Source organism: Cimex lectularius, unplaced genomic scaffold (assembly GCF_000648675.2).
Source record: "Cimex lectularius strain Harlan isolate CLEC.00 unplaced genomic scaffold, Clec_2.1 scaffold223, whole genome shotgun sequence".
Classification (NCBI taxonomy): Eukaryota; Metazoa; Arthropoda; class Insecta; order Hemiptera; family Cimicidae; genus Cimex; species Cimex lectularius.
Window position 1 is genome coordinate 625350 of NW_019392771.1, and position 26683 is coordinate 652032.

The following is a 26683-nucleotide window of genomic DNA, read 5'->3' on the forward strand; positions in this document are numbered from 1 at the left end:
ACGGGAAAGTTATGTTTTCCTTCTGAGTTTTCGCCAATATTTGTCAAACAAAAATAAACTTCTAACTGCTTTTTACCGTTATTTTAAAACAATAATCAACGGCTGAGCTTTATCGATTTAAAAGAAAAATGAATTAACAAAAAGTAAGCTTTCTTAAAATTTTAGTTACTAGTAGTTCACATGTTGAATATGATGGAGAATGATTGTATTTTAAAACACTTCCAACATAACAATATTTATCCATTAACAAGTTAAAATTTTACAACATAATTTCCATTCGTTCGATTTTATATTGGTTTATCAACTTGGTTCATTCAGTTAAAAGTAAGTTTTGAAAAGATTGCAGACTTTCTCACCAAGAATGAGTATTTTTTTCATTTCGGTAGTATGCAATCTCAATTTTCCGTTTCCATGCGGTTCTTTTGAACAATTAACAATAGCATGTAATTGTGATATTCTCAGGTTGTGAACTAGTAGAAATTCGGTTTAAAATACCGTTTGTTAATGTTACTAAACAAAATTGCAGAGATTATTATTATTTATTGTATTAAAAACCAAGAAACACAGATCGCTACCTCAACTTTACATCTCACCATCCTCTTCAGACAATAATAAACACGGCCAAAGGGCTACTTCAGAGAATTATTACCCTAAGCCATGAATCATTTCACCACAAGAACATAAAGATATACAAACAGATCCTCCATAACAATCTCTACCCTATACACATAATTAACAGAATAATCAACAACTACAACTTAACACTAACACCATTCACTATTATTAATAATAGTAATTCAGATATCGTGAGATGCGGTCGGGTGTGATGTAGGTTTCAGAAAAACATTTTCTTTATCATGACAACGTTTCGATCTTTTATTGAGATCATCTTCAGGGCCTGGGATTTACAAACAATGTTTACATTTAACAAATACATTTAGGATGTGGATAAGTGAATTTATAATGTTTGAATATAAAATATATTTTGCATTGTATAAATTAACTTATCCACATCCTAAATGTATTTGTTAAATGTAAACATTGTTTGTAAATCCCAGGCCCTGAAGATGATCTCAATAAAAGATCGAAACGTTGGCACGATAAAGAAAATGTTTTTCTGAAACCTACATCACACCCGACCGCATCTCACAATATCTGAATTACTATCGATTAACGGTCACTAATCTCTACACATTATTAATAATACTACATTAAGTCTATCAACTACAAACAAACCAGCATACATTTCCATGCCATTCATTCAAGGCCTATCACATAAATTAAACACCTTTCTCTCGTCCGATAACTTCAAAATAGCTTTCAAAAATTATAAAACAATTCAAACACTTTTTTCCAAAATTAAAGATCCCACACCAATAACAAATAAATCTGACGTAATCTACAAAATCAACTGTTCAAACTGTCCGGCAATTTACATCGGTGGACAAGAGAGAAACAACATATCTATGATTTCAAAAAACCCAAGCAAAATCCTACAGCACTCGCTACCCACCATTTTGAACACCAACACAATTTCGACTTCGAAAATCCAAAAATATTACATATAGAACAAAACAAACATAAACGTAATTTCTTAGAAAAGGTTTGTATCAACAGAGATAAACCCAGCATCAATTACAGAACAGATACATGTAAACTCAGTCGCAGCTACGCCAATATCATTAATCAAATTCAATATAGATAACATACATATATCATCCCATTACATTCCACATATCAAATATTTTTCATATAATCTAATTGTCCAACAATTTAGCTTTCCTTTTCCTATTTATCCCTTTCTATATAATCCTGAAAGGATAATCTGGCCGAACCATTACCAATACATTTTTTCCCTTCGTCGGCTCTTTTCACCTCAAAGAAGCCGACGCCTTATACAAAAACGTCTTTTCTATACCGACTTACTTCCCCACCCCTTCCAAATCCAACATATATAAACATAAAACAGCAATATCTCACTGGTACTCTCAACAGGGCACGCAAGAATGGCACAATTACACAGAAGACAAACACTTTGAGTGAGTAGAAATACTTTGATGGAACATTTAAAAATATATACGTATATTTTGCATTGTTTAAATACGCTTTTTCATATCCTAAATGTATTTGTTATATGTAAACAATGTTTGTAAATCCCAGGCCCTGAAGATGATCTTAATAATTAATCTACTAGCACAATATATATTTGAAACTGAAAATACGTCGCTACTAGAAAGTTTTGTTGGCCTTTTTAGTCTATTGGCTAATGGTTTTCAAAAGTATTTTTGTTGGATTGACTTAGTCGACATTATGTCGCTTTTAAAACTTTGCTTTTTACATGCACAATTTAGAATTAACAAGAATTAGAAGAACAAATTGGAAAAGTTCGCTCATGTTTTATTAGTCCGTGTTCTGTTCGATATTTGGTTTAAGTTTATGGTATTAAAAGCCAAGGGAAAGTTGTTTTCCTTCTGAGCTTTGGCCAATAATTTTAAAATTAAACTTTTAACCGTTCTGTACCGTTGTTTTCAAACAATAATCAACGGCTAAGCTTTATCGATCTAAAAGAAAAACGGATTAATAAAAACAAAATAAGATATATGAGCTGTCTTAAAAATTTAGCTAGTAGTTCGCATGAATTTGATGAATTGATTAGTGATTGTCATTTTGAAACTTCCCGAATATGACATTAAAGTTTACGGCATTATTTCAATTTATTAAATTTTTATTGGATTATAATCGTGGATCGTTTTTAAGAGCAAATTTTGAGAAAGATTGTAGACTTTCTCACCAAGGATAAAGTATTTTTATATTTTACTTGTACGAAATATCAGTGTTGATTTAAACAATCATTTACAAATTCACTGTATACGTAACAGGCTTTATATCGTATATTTTTGAAGTTCTTTAAGTTATAAGCTGTAGCATATAATGTTTTTTAATATCCTCTTAGTTAATGCTTTCAAATATACATTTAAGTTTCAAGAAAATTGTTTATACGTACGTAATAATTTTTAAACAATTATACATACACAAAATGCAAGGATATGGTGAATTTTGCAAGAAAAAAAACCACTAAGTTTGTACAAATCTACGAAGGACACATTCTCTTCATCAAAAACTTGAAACTATTTCTAATCATTTATCGGTTAACAAATATAAACATCGACTTACAGTATTCATATCTACAGCTCCAACTTTAAATTATTTATTTGCTAGCTTAGGAGTCCATTCTACTTTCTTTTCTTTTTTTTACAGAAATTATAATGTTAAGGCTGATACATCAAAATAATTTGTAAAGTTTCAATCATTTTTCCTTGAGAGCTTCCTGTGTTCCAAAATTGCTAATTTGATGGCGATGTAAAATTCCATCTATCCTTGGATGGTTTCTCAGATTTTCCCCGAGTATCTTTTCAATACACACTTAGTGCTGAATTAATTGAACACGGCAGAGTTGTGTTATCCTTTGCGACTTTGTTAATGTTTTTAAAATGTAATATTTAACATTTTGCTGTCACACTATTCAACTTTGACATTTTTATGGCAGACGAACCCAAAAGAAAGTTAGAAAGGCTCGCTACCTTTCTTAAAAATTAAAATTGCATGATTTGATGGGTGTAATTGTTTTCCTGCAAGAATTACGCATATTACATTCTAGTTTATCGCAATCAGCTTAGATTTAAACAATTAGTTATAAAACTGACGACTGTTTTAGTAGCAACAGATAATTGTAAAGTTCTTGCGATTGATTGATAATTGTGAACTGTTATGACCTATTACATATAATTGGTTTCAATACCATGTTTCTTAATGATACTTATTTTAATGGTATTTACATTTAAAAACAATTTTTACAACAAATTCATTTATAAATTTTGCAATTCTTCAAATTTTTTTATTTTGCCGAAAGTTTCTTCTCTTTCGAAAATTATTTACATATTTGATAGGACGACAATATGCTTGGTTGAATGTTTTCTTAGTGTTTCTCCGAGTATCATTTCTACATCCATTTGGCACCGAATTGCGTTGCCGTGTGAAATTGTTATACTTTTGTGGAAATCGTTATATATTGCAGTGTTTTCTCTTGTCCCACCGCTGAAGATGGCGAGACGCCGAAACGCGACTGTCAGCCCAAAACAACGCGAATTGGCAGGCAAAAATGAAAGTAAACAACAGATTGTTTATAGAATGAAATTTTGAACGTTTTGTTTACGCAATATTTAATGGATTATAAAGCTTTTTGATTTATTTTAGTTCAACCTTTGACAAATATATTTAATACAATTAATTAATCTTTTTAAGCAATGTTTTGGTTGAAATGAAAAAGGTAGTGTCAAGAAGGGATTCGAACTTACCCAAGCCGAAGGTCGAGGGTTCGAATCCCGCTCGTGACACTAGCTTTTTCATTTCAATCAAAACCTTACATAAAAAGATTAATTAATTGAAAGAAGTAATTTGGTCAACCAGACCCACGAAATATAATGGATATTTAACACAGTTAAATTACATTTAAAAAATTTTCCATTTTATAATTTCCACTTTTCCATTTATTATTTAACTTTTACCACTTTATTTTCGATTTTGCAGCCTAAAAACCTCAATAAATGGTCTAATAGTACCAATACAAATATTAAAATGCAAGAGAAGTCATTTGTTTTTGATGATAATACTGATTACAATATACACAGCAATGAAAATATACAGCAAGCCTCGGCATCATAAAATTAGAGAACTACAATTTAAAAGATGGACCAAGATCAGGCCAGATCACAAAAAATTAAACAAAAATGAAAATTAATGTCGAAAATGAACTATAATGATCAATTTTCAAATTGGCAATAAAGAGTGTGCAGCTGCTTAACTATTTTAAATAGAATGAAAATCCTGAAAATGGCTCAGCTACATTAAGAATTTTAAAACTATAAAGATGGGGTAGACCCAGATCTGTTGGCTTTATGGATTACAGAAAACAATCATCCAAAACTGGCTAGCCAGAAACTAAGTCTAAAATAAATAGTATTGTATCATACAAAGTTTAAGATAATTTTTTATTATTGTCAAAATATTGTATTAAACTAACAAAAGTTTTACTTTGTTAACATTTAGTATGATTAATAAGAAATCCTGACGTTGTTGGTTGCTCAAACAAAAAGAAAAGTGTAAGGCCACCCTCTGCCAAGTGGTTGTAAATGTTCAATGTACCCTACTCTCTTAGGTCTAAGCAAAATTAATTATTTAGAAAAGGCACTCTGAACATAGAAAAATCTTGGTGCTTCAACCAATTAAATAAACCATTACTGCTATTACTGTTTAAATAAATTAACTGTAATAACAGTTGATAATCCTAGTTTCTTCATTATTTCAACTGAAATAAAAGATGGTAAAATAAAAAAATTACTTACTCAAACTATCATGAGTCTTTTTTGGTCTAGAATTTGGGGCAATGTTATGAAGGATTTGGTTTAAGGCTTTTGTAATTGTTTTTACATACAAAAAAGTTCAAAAGGTCATAAAATTACATGTTTAATATTATTTTTCACTAAATCTTCTAGTATGACTTTCTACGTTCTCTACCCCTTATACAATATCAATACCAAAAACAATGTGTCCCTGTTATATTGCACAAAAAAAATTAAGTATAAATATAGTGAAATGGGGATTCTTTAAAATTGAGAGATGCGTAAACATTTCATGAAAATAAAATATAAAACGGTCAGGAATTATTTTGGCAAGTAAGAGTAAGAGGATTCATACAACTTCATAAAATTCAAGTCTACACGACAACCAGATTTCGAGATTTTTGAGAAACCCAAAATTCACCTCCATTCTTGGCAACAGTAGCACTAAAACAGTTAAAATGAAATACAATTTAACATATTAAATTATTAAATAAAATCCAAACCAAGATAAACTATTACAGAACACTTACTAGAAAACTACTGTTTCTTTGAGATTCGGTGGAGCTGTCCATCTGAGAACAACTTCTTTCTTATCATCAGGGCTAGCATGAGTGGCAGCATTCTATTAACACAATAGATAAAAAATGAAATTTTTATTTATTTGGTCGTGTTATTACTTTTTGTTTGTTTAATGCAATATCATTAAAATAACTGAAAACTGTTAATATTTCTACTTCAGTAGCAAGAGCAAAAGTCGCAAACTTCACATTAAATATCACGGATGCAATAAAAAAATTCTACACTAATAAAATATTTATTGAATAATTGATATAAATATTTATTTTTTTTGTTATATTATATAAATAAAACTTATGTAATCTTACTTGAGAGCCAGATCCACAGTCAGTTAATTTCACCAGGTTTGAGCTGCCTTTGGTAGAGAACTTTCCAACTGGTGTCGATCCAAGACGGGCTTGTAATAAGAATCCTTTGAAGGTTTCGGTTGTCTTTCCTGGACAGAATAAATTTATATAATAAAACCATTTCATTACACATCTATGATCAACACACCCGTAATAGTTACGTCGACTGACTCTCCAGCATGAATTTTCGTTCTGGACAATCTGATGACATAAGGAGACCTGCTTTTCTGTGGTGGTACTTTGTGCTGTGGGGTCATGTCCTCACAAGTTTCCTTGGGTGCCCCAGATTTATATGAGGAGGCGAAACCAAATAAAATGAAGGCAATTGTAAAGATCAGATAAAATGATTTCATTCTGTAATGAAATTACGAAATTAAAATTGAAAAATCATTTGAAATTATAAAATTTACTCATCAGTTAAAAAAGAATAAAAACAAATTTAGATACATGAATGTATTGTTATCATGTAAATGTACAGTTTAATAATGTTACTTTAGCTGAGAGATGGTGTAAAAATCAGAATACTAAATAAAATGTAAGACAATTTTTACACATTAATAGGAGTTGAGCCTCATCATGATCAGATAAATCTGTAGATTTCTCTCCATTTCATCCTCCAGCCTAACATATTACATATTTCATTGGAATATTTCTTATCGATGTCTGCAGGGTTTGAACATGATGTAGCTTCGTATCTGATCACTCAGCCAGCCGGTCCTAACTGGTTTTCTCTTTCAGATGCATTTCACCATCTTCAGTGGAGGGCCTGTGTTCTTTCAACACAGTTCTAACTTTACAGTTGGGCCAATGGTGAAATGTATTTGACAGATAAAAATGATGATAAAAATAATAATAAATTGTTCTAAATGACTACAGATTCATCTCCTTGCAGACCCCATAAAAAAGTTATTGACATTTATTCATGGTGTAGATTCATTGATGATTCTATAGTCACTTGGAATGTTTGATCTGTCAGGTGTATTTTGGCATTTCGCCGTCGCCCAAACTATAAATAAAATTAGAACTGTGTTGAAAGAGCACAAGCCCTCCACTCCTGATGGCGAAATTCATTTGAAAGACAAAACCAGTTAGGACTGGCAGACCAGGAAAATTGAACTTGTGCTGTTTTCCCTTGGTTGAGAACCTTGCCTAATGTCTTGAAGTTTTTAATTCTAACTAAATACTTTGGGATTTTGATGTTATTTGTATATTGCAATACAGAATTATATCTATTCCATTTTCAACATTTTCCACTTTTAATAATCTTTTCCATTCATGGTTCTAACGTAAAACATTGGATTTGCCAAACACTCTCGCAGAGCTACTCAGATTCCTTGTTTCCAATAGGTTTTCCTCAAAATTTAAATTTGCATTTAATATTTTTAAGTTTTCCAGTCCAATTAATATGTCGAACTGTTCGTGTAATCTGAACATGTTGAATTTTAGGTTTAAATTCCTTTGTTTAAACTCTCTCCAAATGGAACAAGAGTGCTGAATTTTTCTAGGGCTGCCATGTACTGTAGAGACCTTAAACGGGTTGAGTTGAATTTTCTTTGGAAATATCTTTTCAGCAATGATTAATGAAAGATTTGGTACTCCCAGTATCAGGAGGAGGGGTACGGGCCTACCTAGGCTTTTAACCCCTCAGGTCCTGGTCGCCCGCCCTGTGTAATATATATCAGGAGGAAGCAGTATTAGGCAGATGAAGAAATATCAGTCTACTCATATCCCCACTTAATTAAATATTGAGAGTAAGCAAAATGTGTGTTGTACTACTTTTATTGACGCAACTTATGTGTATATGCATGAACACTACATACACCTATCAATCCATCTTAGCCAAGCTTATAATACAATATAATACAAATGTAAAAAAAAATGTAATATTTAAAGCTGAAGGTTGTGGGTTCGAATCCCGCTCATGACACTACTACTTTTTTCATTTCAAACAAGACCATACATACAAAGAATAATTAATTGAAATAATTAATATGATTAATTAGACCACTAAACATAAACGGATAATATTTTAAAAGTAGTTTGTGTATTTGATCCCCCCAAAGAATAAATAAAATAAAAATAAAAACAACCTGAAAATTAAGAAGTCATTTTTAAACATTTATTTAAAGTGTGGTTATATTGAAAAATGAGTGTCACAAGCCATCTCAACCATACTTTGCATAAAAATAATTAATCAATTACATGATACATAATAAAAAAATAAAAAGAGGAGCAACAAAAACCTATATAAACACATTAAAAAATTTATACAATTATTTTCTGTATTACATCTTTATAATTTTGCTAAGTTGAGTGTGCAATAGGATAGAGGGGTGCTGGTAAAAGTAGGACAAATTAATGTAATAAAAACAGGTCTCAAATTAGTGGGTAAAAGACGTTTTCTCTTCTCGATGATTTAAATATCACATTATAACACGATAAACGCGAATTTAGTTGTTGAAATCTCTCGTTGGGAGTTACTTTCAAATTTTGTTTTGAACAATTAAACAAAATTTCAATTTATTATCTCGTTTTCTTAAGGAAATGATTAGAGCTCCATTAGTAATGAATATGACAATCAAAATATGTAATGAGAGAAAGAAACACATTTGTGTTCAACTACCCATACAATTTTAATCATAGATCTATAATTAATTATATAAAAGTGATTTGTTGAAATTATACGATATAATTGTTTTAATTAGAATTTTTTCTTATGATCCGCAGCTCCCGTCAATCTTCCAAGGTGAGCCGCGACGTCCCCATAAGGAAAAAGCGAAGAAAGCAGTAACAATAGTTTTTTCTTTGTAGGGCATTATGTATTCCAATGATCTGGCGAATTAACAAGGTGAAGGATAAATTCGAGGTCTACAGAGCATGCTTGATGATGCCGGATGGCAAAAAAAAAATGTACGCAATTAAGTTAATAAGTTGGAACACTGGAAAATAATAATCTTCGATTCTTGAGCAGGTCCTTGAAGCCCGTCCTTGCCTAATAATTGGCTCGTATCGTTTTATTAAATTCCCTTTCCAACCCTATGTTCATCACCGGAGGAAAAACCAAATAAATGCAAAGAATAGTAACTATTAAAGTAAAAAGTGGCCAATTGAACTTTTGAACAGCGTTTGATGCGGTGTAGCAATAAATATAGTTGTGCCGCTTATATTCAATAAAGGTAAACGAATTGGGTTTAATGGAACAGATCAGCAAAGTTCGACTCTGCACCCAACAAAAACGACATTAAACCAGAAATACAGGCTTGTAGTTAATAAATTAAACTGTACGTTACACGGTAATATTATAACTTAATCTGGTAAATGGGGCCCATTATATATTATAACAAATTTGATTGTAGTATAGTAATTTCCAAAGAATATATTCTTAATCCGTAATATCTGATCTTAATCCACAATAAATTATTTGCATATTCTTTTTCGTAACATTTATGACCGTGGTGATCAGATATTTATCCGAATCATACCTCCGTGGTACAGTGATTCAAATTTCAATCCGCATATTTTTGTATATTTGAAGAATATTATCGCAAATTTGACATCTTTTTTATTGCCTAGAAAAAGAAACAGAAAAAGAAAGTAGGCATGAGAGGAAAAAGACAAAATATAGACAATTTAATAGCCTAAAATTTTATTCAGCATTCAGTTAACTTTCCAGGAACAAAGACGTAAACAAACATCACAATAGAATTCTTTTGAAATCGGCATTTTATTTGAGACCCCTCATTTTCAAAGCATTTTTTGCCTTTCCTGAAAAATTAAAACGAGTCCTACACGCAACATCGGGCGGTTTGTAAAGCACACAAAGCCCTTCAAGGCTTTGTTCGGTTTCTGTAATTTTATGCTTTTTATGTAAAAATTTCTGTATTAAAATTATAACAATTTAAAACAATATTTCATCGGATTTTGAATAGACCTGAGCAGGCTTCAGTTACTATTTACGTTAACATTAACGAGTCAATTATTGAATTTCATCAAACGTTTATCTGATTTTCTGTAGAATATGGTTGTGTTTAAAATAAAAATAAACTAATTATTTTTTAAATTTCACTGTATTGTTTTAAAGAAGACTCCAGTATGTTTGTCATTTCCCAGAATATTGTAGTCTGGACAAAAGTATTTGGAAAAAATAAGTTTAATTTGAATGCTTCTTAAACCAATACACAATTTTGTCCGCACAAGTTCAAAATTAAGCCCACATTAAGATATATAATACTCAGTTCTATACAAAAAATAAATAATGTTAAAATCTTAACGCTAAAGGAAATTAGAAACGTAAAAATAGAAACGTGTATAGAAATAGCTCCTATTAATAAACTTGTGAAAATAACTTCAATACATTTTGACTTCACTTTTCATTATCATTCATTTTATCGTCTTTTGCTTTAAGAAATGTACAATAGAGCACGTGTAAAAATTAGAATTCGTCTTTGTAGGTGGTTTTGTAATATATATAATTTTTAAAGGTAAAATTTAAAGATATTGAATTGCCACTACAAACTTGAACATGCATGAAAGTCTACTTACTTGTCTTTCTTCTTGTCCAATTGGCTTCAAAAGGTGAATTGTCCTCTTAGGCTCTTACGCTCATATCCCAGCCCCACTACCATTATCGTTCTTCCTCTCTCCAAGTGAACGGTGTGTTTCCCAATGTTCACGAGGCCAAGGCTCAAGAGTCAACAATCTTCCAGAGAAATTTCCTAGCAGTAGAACATTTAATTTTTCGACAAAAAGGAACAAAAGTTGCAATGAGAATTTAAGAAATTTGAAAAACCTACGTTAGGTAATGTACAATCCGGCCCTCTTGAAAAAATGAGCCAATATGGAGTAACATTACAAAATAGGCGAGGCAAACAGAATAGCTAATTTTTAAAAAAAATATTATATATACAAATTACAACTAACTCCACAAAAAGTTACAAAAACCCATATGATAGTGTATGCAGGCCTCTTGTTACCAATGGTTGAAAATTGGTCACTGACGAGGAAAAGGTTGAGGGCATAGGAAATCATTTTGACGGAATATAAAAGAAAAAAATATATTTTATATTGATATTTTTATAAGAAAGCAGTTGATATGCATAGGGTGGGGGTCCGTTCAATTTTGAAATGAAATAGTGCAATACTAAACCTGTCCTTATGAAAAATATTAAAACCGGTGAAATCGAGTTAAAAAAGTTTTAGTTTTAAAACTGTAGTTTTGGTTACAAGTGCATCTCCCTGCAGACACCAAGATGGGAGGATAGGCCAAATTAATCGGAATATATATATTGTATTATAGCTTTGTTTTTCGTTTGTTTTTATTTGCTTAGCTTTTCACGCTGGTATGATAGAACGCTTCGGACCCCTCCTCGTTCCTCCATGATAAAACAGCTCAAGTTTTATCCTGCATATTTGCATTGCATAAATATGCTTGTTTGAAATAATTGTGTTTGCTTAATAAAAAAGACCTAGAGCATTTAATAATTTCAGTTAGCTTTCCAGGAACAAAGACGCAAACTGGCACACTAGAATTCTCTTGAAATAATTTGCATCTCATTTGAGATCCCACTTCTTGGGCATTTATTTGTCTTTCACGAAAAATTCCTTCTTTTTTTTCAATTTCTTCGAAAATAGAAGGTTGGATTTTTTCTTCATCGCAAAACAGATATTAGTAAAATCCCCGGTGGTGCGGGAATTAAAGAGAAATTTAAAAAATTCTTTATAAAACTACCAGATTGACTGAAATAGCGAAAATTAATGAAATTTTTAAAATATCGTTCCTTCACCTTTACCGACGTTAAAGTCTTTTTCGAGGTACAAATATACTTGAGCAATAATCGCTGTACTTACAGAAACTAACTTTGAAATTAATCTCATTATGAATTTTAATTGAGATCATTAACTTAAACCTAATTATTTATTTTGTACACTATTTTACATTATAGATGTTTTTGTGTGACATAATTTTCTTTCCTATTTCCTTTCAAAATGAATGTGTAGTAGATTAAAAAGAAAAGAAAAAAGTCTAGATTTAAAAAAATTAATCTAATATTAATCTAATATCTGTCGAGTGATGCCTCTCACATTCATGCTGCATATTTTAACATTTTTAGTGTAAATAATATAGTATTTTTGGTGGTTTTTTATTGCATATAATTTTGCATATTTGAGGTTGCATTAGTGGATAATAAATGGCATATTTGAGGATTTTTATAGTACATAAATCCGGGCTCAACTTATAGATGTAAAAGAAGAAAGCATAGTTAGGCCAAATTGATGAAAGCAACCAAACTGCAGAAATCTCCATCCAAAATCTCACAAATTTACTTTTAATTATTAACTTATTATGCATTAATATACATCTCTGAATTATACATCTCAGCATGTATAATATGATGCAACATTTTGTTTTATATATGAATTTTATTGCATATAATTTTTTATTTACATTATTTGTTTACATAGTGTGTTCAGTTGGCTTCGGGCAGTAGTGCACCTTTTTCACGTAGTCGGAATTAAAGGGGGCATTTTGCCTTAAATATACATTAAACATAAAATGTTTGGAAGAAAATGAATACTAAAAAAAAAACAGGCATTATACAAAACAATTATTATAATAATACAATAACTTATTAATCTCAACATTAGGTGCAGGTACATAAGTCCAATAAAAAAAAAAGAAGTCAATAAGAATATTCAATGCATACCATACACAATAAATCAACCAACAAAGACAACATCTATTTACACTCGAGAGATTTTGGACAAGGGTAGGTGTTAAGTTATTATCTTCAGGAGTTTTTTATTATTAAAGTTTCTTAAAAAATTTATCTCTTTAGGGGTAGATAAGGTAGTCAGAGTATTTCTGTTGGGTAGGAAGAAGCAATTTTTTAGTTGCTTTTTGACTTTTTTAGTAAATGAAACAATGCCCAGATTTTGTTCATTTACTTTCACAAAATAATGAGCAAGAACTGCATTTTTCCTGGGAGTGTCATACCCATAAGAACTAGGTGAAGAAGTGTTACTTATGAGAGGAGTAATATGGTCTTTGGAATTGTTTATTGATTTGATAGCTTTATTTATTTATTTAATGGACAGCCACACTTTTTTTAATGTACAAAATCTAAATACATTACAGTTTACTATGTAAATTAAAAATTACAACAGATAGAAAGAAAAGTACATTTATAATAGCTAGAAGAAATCAAAATTAAAGTAGGAATAAAATATTCTTATTTTGATAAAAGCAACTATCATAACAAGAACATTAATACTGAGGAACCTTAGGAAGTAATTTTTGCTGCAGCCTATTCATTTAAGGAATTTGTGGTGAATGTGCTCTAATAATTTACTGTAAGTATTATAGTGTGGGGACCATATTAAGGAGCAGTATTCTAATAGGGAATTTGGGCAGACGGACCTCCACGTCGTAATTTTACTTTAAATTATATATTATGTATGTTATGTATAACTTAATATATCATTTTCCATTGGTAAGGTAGGAAGAGACCCAACATAAAATAGTGACATGTAATCCATGAACTGCTAATTTAGCTATCAGAAGTTGTTTTACTTTGTCAAATACTTTGGTAAAGTCAGTGTAGATGGCATTAGCTTGACACTTTTTAATAAAAGAGTTTAAAATAAAGTTCTGGAAAAGAAGATTTATAGTTGTTGATTTTCTTTTGGTGAAACCACGTTTTTGATCTGTAGTAGTGTTAAGATCGGAGGTGTTAATTTATTTAATACAAGTGATTAAAATAATTTGCAGATGGAAGATTGTTCGGTAATTGGACTCTGAACATTAGATTTGCCACCACTTTTGTTGATTGATATTATACAGCTTTCTAATAAAAATTTCAGGAAAAATCCCAGAATTGACTGATAGAAATAATTGAGGTGGGGTGAGAAAGTTGATTCACTTTTTGTAAAGTATGGTTTTAATCACAGAATTGAGTGCATTGTACCGGTAGAGTCCCAACAAGAAAACTTGATAAATACTTATTCTATTTTGTGTTTTGATACTGATGTAAACATTTAAGGACTATGCCTAACCATCCTGCAACATTCAAATGCTATAATGTACTAATCTACTAATACTAATCTCATCTCCTGTCACAGAACTGAGAGAGTTAAAGCTTCAAATTCTATTTCATTTTCTCTCTTAATTTCAGCTGGTGTACCCCAAGGCCTTTACTGTTTTCTATGTTTCTAAATGATCTTCCATTAGCTCTTAATTTCTCCCAAATTCATATTTATGCTGATAATATTCAGCTTTAAATTCAATGTCTTACATATATGTTCATCTCTAAAGCTATCTCTCTGCTCAACCATGTTCCTCGTTCTCTCAATCGATGGTCAAGAAATAATGGCTTTCTTTTAAACCTTAACAAATCCAGTCCTTATTAATTTACAATAAACCCATTAATGCCGATTGGCTATCCCCGCCTCATATCAACAACTCCTGTATTAATAGTTATTCAGATATCGTGAGATGCGGTCGGGAGTGATGTAGGTTTCAGAAAAACATTTTCTTTATCGTGCCAACGTTTCGATCTTTTATTGAGATCATCTTCAGGGCTCAAAGTGTTTGTCTTCTGTGTAATTGTGCCATCCTTGTCACTGTGTTGACACACAAGGATGGCACAATTACACAGAAGACAAACACTTTGAGCCCTGAAGATGATCTCAATAAAAGATCGAAACGTTGGCACGATAAAGAAAATGTTTTTCTGAAACCTACATCACTCCCGACCGCATCTCACGATATCTGAATAACTATAGATTAACGGTCACTAATCTCTACACACTCCTGTATTAATTTTTGTTCTAAAATTAAACATCTCGGTGTTATTTTAACGGTCTACTCTTTGATACCTCTTTTTTCACACTCACTACTCTTTTTTCACTCCACAGAAAACTAGAATTCTCCTTATTAAATCTCTAATAATTCCTTTATTATATTAGCGCTAATTTTTCACTTTCCTTAGGCTCTCAATCTGTTCATCATCTTCAAATTGCTTATCATTCCTGCATTAGATAATGTTACGATCTTACCAAGAAATTTTATTTCTTCTTACATTAACATCTTAAGCATCCTTAACATTCTAAGCACTTACAAACTTAGAGTTTTAATGTACATATTTATAAATGTTCTCAATCAAATTTTTTCCACATTCCCTATCCCAAGCCTTCAACATTCTTTTAAAACTTTATCCTTATCTTTCATAATTGCATGGACAAGACTATGAAATTTGTGTCCCCAGAAAGTACATTCTGCTTCCTCACTGGCTTGTTTCAGATCCATGATGTCTGAGTTTTTAAAAATGATATGAATCATCCCCTTTTCTTACCTATTCCTTTTATTTTTCCCAGGTCTTTTTTTTTCACTTTCTGCTTTTCTTTCGTAATATGGTTTCATCATTGATTCATCGTGGCAAAAATTTTAAATTATAAAATTTATTCCTGTTGTTTGATTAGAATTTTTGTTCCATAATATCCTATATATATGTTCCTATAGACTTGTAAGGGCAAATAATAATTATAATAATAATAATGGTGTCAGACTAGCAACAGTCTCAGCATGAGTATAGGCTCATCATTATCCTTTTATTCTTCCATTCAAATACAGTAAATAAACTAACCGACGCCCCTCTAATGCTACTTAACACTAATAAAAAACAAACGAGTATATTTTATTATATCATGTAAGGGGCTTAAAGCCCTATTTGTACCTTTAAAATAAATATATGATGTTATTACATATTTATTTATTATGTTATTACATATTTATATTCTGGAGGTTCGCCATAATTTTGAAAAAAGCGGCAAAATAGAGGACCAAGATTTGGATGGCATCGATCTAAACAGCACTACATTCTGTGTTGTGTACTCGTACTCTTGTAGAGTGGTTGTCTTCGTTGTGGTTTTTGTTGAAATTAACGTGATTGGTTGGGGGTCTTCTCTTGAGAGATAGTGTGAAAACTACAAAAACACTTGGATTTCGTAAATGAAACTGCTCTTATTAACATCGGATGTGGAAGAACCAAAGAAAGTCTTCCTTCGCCGTTTGTCTGCCGATTTCCGACTCCTTTGAGACGCGTTTGTCTTTGGAAATCAGAAAAGAAATAAATAAAATAAACTGACGAGACTCCGTCTGGAGGTGGGCCTTTGCTAGACGAATTTTGAAATGGGCAGATCACGATCTAGGAGTAAATCGCCCAGGAGGCGTCACAAGAAAAAGCACACTCACAAACGGTCCAAGTCTAGAGATAGAATCCACAAACACCGTGACAAATCTAGAGATAGGTCTTCGAAATCTAGGTAAGTCAATAATTCCGTACAGAAAGTCTACGTACAACACAGATTTCTCTTTGTGAAGATCGTGTTGTTCTGATTTGTTTACAATCTATCGTTCTAAAGGGATGGTCTTACAGAAAACGTACGAGGTCCCCGTCCTCCAGTTCCAGCTCGGACCTCTCGGATGGAAAAAACGTCAATTCGCTTAAGAAGAAAATATTCAATGACAGGAAAATGGACGAAGTCGAAAGGCTGGCGGAAATGGAAAGGCAGAGGTAACCATCTCATTTTGCACAAATGACTTAATTTAATCAAAAACATTAGTTACCATACCATGCATTTATGTCTGTTCATATTACTACAAAATGTAATATTAGTGGGCCAAAAGGTGGAGGTTCGGTTTGTCTGCGAGCTTATGAACTCATGTTGAACTGAACGATACTGTTAAGTGTATATTTGGTTTGGTTTGTATATGAGACAGTAAAGTGGTCAGTGTTGATCAGTTAAACATTAGAGGTCTTATTGTTGATTGTTTCTGATCGTTTTGATCTGTCTATACTTGTTTGGCCTGTCATGTTTTTATTTACTTTTGAACGTTTTCTTTATCAAGGTGCAAGTGCCAAGACGGCACAATGGCCGAACAATCTCTATATCACTTGCTTTTCTCTAAACTATAAGAGAGTAGTTAGCGTAAGCGTCTCATTACTTATTTTTGTGTAGAGGAAGGTAAGGTTAAGAATTTAATAAACCAGAGGGAATATTTCGAAATTTATTTGAACACAATTCCACTTTTAAAAGTACACAACCCCAACAAATTCAGCTTGCCAACCATTGACCTGAGGCATCACAACAGCTGGTTCTGACTGGCTGAGTTCCCTTGTTAAGTCCCAGACTGTGTGGCTGTTTCTCTTCTAGATCAACTCCTGGAGTTGACTGTTCACTGGTTTGTGGGGGAGATTGACTTTTGATTTCCAAATCATCCCTTTTTGTACCAGTTTCTCTACCGGAGTAGGAGTTGATAGGAAAATCAAAAGTCAGGTGAGTTCCGAGACACAAAGAGAGATGTCAACCAACTACTTAATTATTACAGAGTTGTTGCCCAGATTGGTAGGGGACGTCACGTAGTTCCCATCCAGGTGATCGCCCTTTCTGATTTATAGTCTTTTTTGTGTGGTCGTTTAAATTAATTTTTTGTTTTTCTTATTTTAACAACTTCAACTGTCTAAGATAGGGACTAGCTTACAAAGGTATAACAAAGTGAATACACAGAAGCGTCTTTTTTTCTTCAAATATGTGTGGAATCAGTTACACTACTCACATGACGATTGGAAAATCTATCTAACTAGTGGCTTGTTGCGGCATTGGTGATGTATGAATGTAGGAAAACTTATTGCAAATAGCAAGTCAATAGAAGGAAGGAAACTGTAACATTGTTAGTTTTTTTTTTATTATGCCATTATGGATCATTTTGGAGGACCTTCCTGGCTCACTGTAGGGATAGGGTCAGTGGATACAACATAAGATCACAATGTGGGCTTAAAACATAAATTCACTTTGGTTGCTTTGACAATAGTGTACAACGATATGTCGATTTTGATTCTCCTGTCTTACAATGGAAAACACCTGCTACTTCTTCTGTGGGCAAGAGGAACTTCACCCTCACATGGCCACAAATCCGATATGAATCAGTGAATATGCCCTTGTATTTTAAAACAATTAGATCCAATGTCTGGAATTTCTTTCCTTTTGGCAGAAAAATAGGCAAACACCAATGTGCTATTCTGTGCATCATTCATAAAATTTAGAAAATTAAGGAATAGTTCCTTTAACTCCGAACTGATTTGTAGTTCTAGGAGTAAAATAAGTCCATTGTGGCAGTACAGTACAGTGCAGTTACAGTTACAGTACTAAAAAAAACAAAAAAAAAAACAATGTAATAAAATATATGTTCTCTTGTCAACGAGAGAGTTTTAGAATGGTGATTGTTCACTTGAGCCAGGGTCATTCCCTCTAATGGGAATGTTTTCGGTTTCTGGTATGTCTCAACTCTGATGAAACAATGTTGCAACGCCATGAATCAGTATGGGTCTCATCTTTCTGCGATCTTTTGAAAATTGTGCACAGATTTTACTTTTCTTCCTGAAATAGAATGTGAATCAATTTCCTCAGAGAAAATTAAACTGTTCATCTTTTCTTTCTCTATTCACCAAGAAACAATATTGGAGAGGGATGGATGTATTATTCTTGATGCTCTCCATTGGTTTAGTGTCATTAAAATCTTCAAACATTTTATATCTTGTATCCATTTAAGTTGTAGGTTAGAGTGCCTTCTTTATCATTAACCTAAGCATTATAAATTGTAAAATATTTATTCATCAACAAAGTCGCTTTTGGTGTAAGTCAGTAGATAATGACGATTTCTGATCTCCACAATTGGGTTGTTATCAAATATATTATAATTTTCCTTATTAACTTTATTCTACATCAGTATGTAAGCTTTTTTGTAAAAGTCCAGTAGGTGAATGTTTTGTCTGTCGTGTTTTGGCATTTCATTGGGTGGGTTTGTCCAAGTTACAAGAACATCACTGCACATACCTAACTATGATCAAAGATGACCAAGCTGTACAGGGTGGTCCAGCATAAACCTGAAAAAATGGGATTATAGTACATCCTGCATAGGGCAAAATGTAACCAACTGAACTGTTCTATCTCAATTTGGTTGTAAGTCATGATTTTTTTAATCCTGACCTTGTAGGGATGGCAAACAGCATAAAAATGTCTCTTCTGTATCCGTTAAATTTACACATTGGAACCATGTTTTTTTTAACATCCCAGATTTATTTTATCATTGAAAGTTTAATGTTTTTAGAACTTTGAGTACACCATAAAAAAGCTATTAAATGAAGAAGTTTTTATAATGTTTGGCTCCCCTATAAACATGTTCGTTGAAAAACAGTTATTTTTAAAAATTTATCAAAAGTTTTTCCTTGTTTAAAATTGTTTCTTTTGGGTTGAATTAATAAACATACATTGGCATTTGATAAGATTAAAAATAGCTCCTTCTTATAGTAAATTCAATGCAGAATTCAAAAATGTCGGTAAAAATGGGAATAGATGCTCTAGATCTTGAACAATTACAATTTATGGCTTTAGGTCGTGATTAAAAAAAAGTTGCATTTTACTGTATGCAGGATGTACTTTAACTATTCCCCCCCCCCCAGTTTATGAAGGACCACCTTTGTATAATTAAAATGTTGTGTAAAAAGGACAAAGGAATTATAGCTGAATGATCTATTCTACCATCAATTAGCTTCCACCTCTATTGATTATGAATACTCTCTTCCCTGTAACTAATAACAAGTTATTATTTAATGATAAAATGTTAATGTTGAAGGGACTGGTACATTTTAACCAATTTGACCATAAATCCATTCAAACAACTGAAAGAAATAATGCTATATATACTAATTAACCGTTTTAAATATATAGACTTTATACTTAATGATAATTCACAATCTTACTCTTTTTTTGAGTATTGCATTTTGTTTTGTTTTTACAGGTGTCTTTTATGGATAATCTATGAATAATATATAGTATGTTTCACAGGCGCCAACGGGAGCTAGAGCAGAAGATTGTAGAAGAGGAAACAGCCAAAAGGATAGAACTACTTGTCAATAAAAGAGTCGAAGAGGAGCTTGAGAAGCGGAAAGAAGAGATCGAGGCTGAAGTACTCAGGCGAGTTGAAGAAGCAAAAAAAGAAATGCAACGGGAAATGATGTTAGAGATGGAAAAAAGAAAGCAGCAGCTGCTTGAAGAGGAAAAGAGACGTGAGGTAGGGTAAAATCAGATATATATGATAAAAGAAAATAAAATGCCAGTCTTGCTTACCCCATTTTATGAGCCTGCAACAGATTGAATTCACTTAACTCTTTTCTCCCTTGAAAAATTAAAGATTTGGTTTTAAAATATTAACAAATATTGTTTAATTAAATTTTACTTCAATTTTTTTAAAATTTAGATTTTTATTTCCATCATCCATATTTTCATTTGATTGATTATGTGACTATATGTTCTTTTTTTATGATGTCAAGACTGGTTCATATTGAGATTAATTACTATTTTCTAAAATCTTATGCAGGCTTTCAAAAAATTCAACGATCACTTTTTTCTGAAAAAATTGAAATATTTAATGATTTTATTCATTGGCAAATATAAAGTCAAAAAGTAGCATTTCTTGAGTTTCAAATTTAAATACAAAATAAGCATTAGGCTTGCTTGCAACTTCAACAGCAGATGGTTAAGAAATAACTGCCAGAATGGTAAACTGCGTTGGGAAGAAACACTGCCCGAAGATTCCAAAGGTATTTACTAAAGGATTGTATTAAGTTCATGTGTCTTTTTTCTTTTCTTTTTTCTTTTTTTTTCTTTTTTTCTTTTTCTTTAAAATGGTTTACAGGAATGTCATCTATACATCACCTTATTGGATTTTGTATGGTAAGTAGTAAAGAAGTTAAAAAAAAGAAAAATATGTGACTTCTTTTATTACAAGGAGGCGTAGCTTATTGTTAAACTTGTAAAATCCAAGCCAACAGTTAATATTATAAATAATAAATTTGAAAGTCAAGACCGACCAGTGAAAAAGTTTCTGTTGGCTAACTACATTCTTATTTGAATGGTTCGCCTTTTAAAAGGTAGATTGTTTTATAAGTAATAAAAAAGACAACACTAGAAATGGAAATATTTAATAATAAACATTTCTTTAAAAAAATAAAAAATTAATATCTCCAAATGTATTTAGTCAATTTTAAATTTTTTGTCATAGTATAGTTACACACTAAAGTAGCCCCTTCGTGGGTGATTTGCCTTCTTCTTACTGAAATGTGGGATCCATCTGTCATGTAGCGTCTTCCTTAATAGACATCTCCTCTCACATGTGGTGAAGGGTCCAAATTCAAACAATACTCTATATTTAGGGTACTCTATATTTATTATTTATTATTATTTTTTAGGTTACTCTATACTTCACCACAGACCCATCCATCCACATTTAACTACTTATGCAAATAAACACATTCTTACAAATAGAGCCATTCAAACTATTTCAGTTAAAAATGGGGAGGGATCGGGTATTTGATTTTATCCCGATGTCTTGCCCTCCTATCACACTATACATAGGTACTGTACTCATTAATCTAACTAGTTTGACAGGTTTGTGGGGTACTCTAAATTCTGCCATATAACCTTTCCATCCACACTTTCCCATAGCAAGAAAAGACAAAAGCCATGTGTGAGGGACTATATATAACCCCTCACCATGTGTTTATTGATTTTACATATTTAAAGAGTTGAATTACTGCTTTGATATTTTTGATATATCATTAGGCAGGCCTCACCAAATCCTGTAAGGCTGATTCACTGTTACAACCGTGCCACATAGGGGACACCTCCAGGGTCTCTTGCCAATGAGGAGGTACCCATGTGTCAGGCGGATGTGGCCTATACTTAATTGTGTGAGCATAATTCTGTCTTTTTTTTATTTTCTCCAGGACCCTAGTTTCACTGATTTTAGTTTTTTGGTAATGACAGCGGATTTGCCAATCCTACCAACTTAACTTTTTCCACGCGCTTTTAATGTCTACTGGGCTGTACAGGGTATCCAGGTCATGTAGCATTGTTGCTGCATCTTTTGCCGCTTTTTCAGCTTCTTCATTTCCTTTTAGGCCAACATGACCTGGAATCCATAATATGATTAATGGGTCCATGGAGAAAGTGTTCTGCACAGTTGAAATTTTGTTCCTGGCATGATATAGATGCTGGCCTAGCACGGGAAGGGTATCTTTATTTTGTTTTCCCTTGTGTATACAGCACAGCCCACCCCCTCAGCACTAAGTCACCATATCAAACCACACTATCAGTGAGGGGAGCATCTACGGTTACAGGTTCTCAGCCGTACGTATTCCTCGGATTATTCATCATTGAATAATACTGAGTTTAAATATTATTTTGTTCAAAACATCATTTCAAAGCCTTTATAAACATCTAAATTTGATTTGGCTGAAGAAGCAGCTTAAATTTGTAACATGAGAAAAACTACAAAAATTCCTGTTAGAAAGAAGCTATAATATAATATAATAATATCTAATAACAATAATTTTATTATTACTGTTTATTTATATTTATTTTATTTTATTATTTCAAAAAATTACAATTTATGAATACAAATGCATTATTTCTGATATTCCACTAAAGATTAGAAAAACATTTTTTTTAAACACTGACACCCAACGGTTGATATTCCTTCTGCTGTTACGAACCCTCATTTAAAAAATAAAATTACTAATAATAATTTTACCTCTGTAATGATGATGATTGCATAATATGATGGTTCAAATTGCAGTTGGATAAAATATTTCACTCTTAATAGAATAATTCATTTAGTTTTTAAATTTAATTAAATCCATTTTTCAACTGTCAAAGAAACTTTTATCACTTTAATTTTTACTTTTTTTTATTGTGTGTGGTGTGTTAGTATAGATTATCTCAATATGCTCATTGAACTTGTTGGCTGTGATTTATTTATGTTTTTGTTTGTTTTTGTCAGACTGTATTGCGAACGAATGTTATGCTATTTTTATTTATAATTGTACATTCAGGTTATATGGCCTTCTGAAGAGGATGATAGCAAAAAAATAATATGTATTCCAGATTGAAAATCATGATTATGGTAATTACATTTACGGCATAGACTTAATAATTATCAAAATCAAACTTACTTAGTTATGTTATGAAGTGGAATTTGAAATGTTTGTGGTACATTTCAATCTATCTGTTTTACGAATGTCAGCCATAATTGTCTTTTCCTTGTGGATTTCGATTTAAAAAATGTTTTTGACTTTTCAACACACACTTAATTTGTATACAATTTCAAACCGTTAGATAGATACAAAATTATTCAGAAGAAATGTTACAGGCCACAAGACCCAGCATAAATAAAAAAAATAATAGCGAAATCTATTGGAATGTTTGTGACTAAAATTGTTTTTCTCCTTATTATTCAAATAATTTGTCTGCAATTGCTGATGCACTATATTTCACTCTTCTTAAATTTCTGTATTGCCTTTTTTATTGTATTTTAGAATTAAACTAACAAATAATCATATATTAAAAAAAAAAAAAAACAACGAAACCTCCAGATTTTTTTTGTCAAAATTTTGCTTTTGGAAGAGGGGAATTTACCTCAATGCATCAAATTGGGTTCATAAATTCTTTTTTTTAATTTGTTGGTTTCTATATTTATACATAGATATTTTACTTATCCTTTTCTTATTAATTATTACCCTTGTACAAATTATTATTCAAAATTATATTTCTCATGTTAAGCTGGAAGATCACTTTCTGTTGTTGGTACTTCAGAATAGGACCTCATTCCTGTCTATTTGGCCCAATGAAGTTGACTCTGGGGCTTCTAAAATCTAGGAGATTTCAACCCCCAACACGTGCAAGTTATTAGCTAGAAACATATTTCCACTAACCTACGCCATAGATATTCATACTGACCATAGCTTACAAATTTATACGCCTACAAATATTTTTACAAAGTGTGTTAAAATCCATAAATTTTATTTATGAAATGCAACAGGGAGACAGTAACCTTACCGTGACTAGTTCTGGTGACAGCAATCACATAGTTAGATTAGTAAGGAGCAGGATTAAAACATTCCTGAGTTTGAGACTCGGGCAAACATGTTAAACTTCTCTTGGTCCATGCTTGAGGAATTGGCAAGGGAGTTCATATTAAAAAAAAAAAAAAGACAAGCGAGGGAACTTCAGACAGTAGAAGGTCATGTGTCTTCCTTGGCAAATGTGGTCACAACAAAGTTTCCTGCAATCTATTTTTACTGGATGATATTTGATCATTTTTCGGTATCTTATTGATGTTAACCAGACAAGACTTAAGACTGGTCTGTATACATCAATCACATTTTCCTCTCTCTGCTTCTAGCATTTACTTGTTCAGTCACGCATCCTTGATCTAGTTAATAGTTCATAAATACATTGTTCATCTAGGTTTCTTGAATTATTTTTACTATTAGTTTAAAAATTTATTTTGCAGTTTGAAGGGGTTAAATATAACATATTTATGAAATTTAAGCATCATGCTCAGAGTTAGTTTCCTCTCAAAAATTCAGATCGGTGTTCAAAATTGTAATCAATCATCCCACTCACAATTTTTTCTTAAATATTTATTCATTTGTTCTAGAAAGAATGGTTTCAAGGAAAAATATTTTATGCAAGACAAATATTTACTTTCTTGCTTTATGTATATTTTTTATGTGGCAACTGAAATATTTACAGTAAAACACTCCTTATAATTGATTAGTCTAAAATTCATCACACTTCTAAAAGGTACACAATGTTTAATTAATATTGCATTAACAAATACCTTTTATTAATTTTCTAAGTACACATAGACTGTAGATTATCCCTTATAATCACAATAAGAGAGACTAATGAATATTTACAAATAAATTCATGTTATGAGAACATTATTAAAATACAGTTTTTTAAACACTTCCATAAATTCTACAGTATTTACATACGTTATTTCATTAGGCCCTTTTTAAATGCAAAAACTTTACACTTAACAAAGATAAAACTCCTTTTAACATTAAGATAGAATATACATATGCATAATTCTTATGTTCTCTTAATTTTTTATAATGCTTTTTAAATTGTTAATATAGTAAATATTTTCTTGTTATTGTGTGAGGCATACATCAGAAGTAGAGCACAATGCTTAACAATTACTTCTTCTGTTTGTTAGGAAGAAGAGAATAAGAAACGTGAGGCTTTGGAACAGATAATGGCTGAAAATAATCGAAAAATAGAAGAGGCACAAAAAAGACTGGTAATTTTATATTTATTAATATTAAAGTTTTACATATTTATTTTAAATTTTATTAACTTAGGCAAATATGAACCATTCTTTAAAAACCTTTTTCTTAACAGATGTTCTTCTTCCTCTACTTATAAGTTTGAATTATTTCCATTTTCTATTGATAGTTAAATTACCAGTTCTTCAAAGAATTCTAAATCTCTCGAAAGAGTAGAGGACTATTTAGAGGATTGTTATTATAATTTATTTGTTTTTAGGCTGAAGAGAGATTAGCAATGGTTGAGGAACAAAGGAAAATGGAGGAAGAGAGACAAAAGATGAGAAAAGAAGCCGAGAAACGGATAAAAGAGGAACAAAAAAAGATACTAGGGAAGAACAATTCTCGGCCTAAGCTCTCATTTTCTCTCAAACCAATTTCGTGATATTCCAAATTTATCCTTTGGCCTGTGAATGTACTTACATTCTAATTATTATTTTAAACATATTTTAGCATTAGTCAAAGTGTATTTAGTGTCTGCTGAGGCAAGGATTGAAAAATGTCTCCATTCAATTAAAAGTGATAATTTAATTTAATCACTTATGTAAATAAATTTTGTATTCAAATTTGAGAATGTGAAACGAAACCAGACGAATGTTTAGATCTTGTAATTTATTTTATAACAGTAATTTACATTTAAAGGTATAAATAATAAACTTAAATTGGAAAGAAGTTTATAAGTATAACTTTTTTCCGGTTTTTATTCATTTTTCAGGTAAATCTTATGTCGCCTATTGCAAATAATGTAACAAATTATCATTTTCAGTTTTCAATAAAATTTCCAGGGTTATTTTTTTCACTGTTGGCTTTTGTTTGTAATTAATTTCTGTTGGTTCCTTTCATTTTATAGTTTTTTTTTATTAATTTTTTAATTTTCTCTTAAATTGTTAATGTTCTTTCAAATCATTAAATCATATCAAATTGTTTCTTTTTATTTTGTGAATAAAAAAAAATCAATTTTCTTTGTAGATATATTTTTTTTAAACTTCCTATAAACATGAATGTTTCCTGTACTAAGTTATTTGAAGTTTGACTTCATTCATTTTATGTTTTTTATACCTGTATTGCTAATTTATGTATATATTAATAATATATATTATAATAACACTTTAATATTTTATGTGTGGAAAAT

General features: G+C 31.2%; 2 protein-coding genes and 1 long non-coding RNA gene across 5 annotated transcripts; 2 read left to right on the top strand and 1 right to left on the bottom strand.

The window, feature by feature from the left end:
• Positions 1-105: 105 nt before the first annotated feature.
• LOC106666723 lies at positions 106-10858 on the top strand. Of its 2 annotated transcripts, none has more exons than XR_002910419.1 (3): positions 106-143; positions 9050-9068; positions 9134-10858. It is a non-coding gene; the product is annotated as an uncharacterized LOC106666723 (long non-coding RNA). The 2 variants fall into 2 exon arrangements; XR_002910418.1 differs by lacking the exon at positions 106-143 and adding an exon at positions 2001-2039.
• On the bottom strand, positions 5499-10968 carry LOC106666721 (putative defense protein Hdd11-like). The gene is made up of 5 exons (XM_014394097.2): positions 10865-10968; positions 6471-6676; positions 6284-6411; positions 5930-6021; positions 5499-5843 (listed from the first exon to the last, which is right to left on the bottom strand). The coding sequence occupies exons 2-5, from the start codon at positions 6673-6675 to the stop codon at positions 5774-5776; spliced, it is 495 nt and encodes a 164-aa protein (XP_014249583.1). The 5' UTR covers position 6676; positions 10865-10968; the 3' UTR covers positions 5499-5773.
• Positions 10969-16178: 5210 nt separating this feature from the next.
• Positions 16179-26350, top strand: LOC106666720 (UPF0430 protein CG31712). 2 transcript variants are annotated; one of them, XM_014394095.1, is made up of 5 exons: positions 16179-16642; positions 16756-16893; positions 20213-20450; positions 25443-25526; positions 25772-26350. In XM_014394095.1, exons 1-5 carry the CDS (start codon positions 16509-16511, stop codon positions 25934-25936), a joined length of 759 nt encoding a protein of 252 aa, XP_014249581.1. In that variant the 5' UTR covers positions 16179-16508; the 3' UTR covers positions 25937-26350. The 2 variants fall into 2 exon arrangements, with proteins under 2 accessions (XP_014249581.1, XP_014249582.1); XM_014394096.1 differs by having other exon boundaries at positions 20225-20450.
• The last annotated feature ends 333 nt before the right edge of the window (positions 26351-26683 follow it).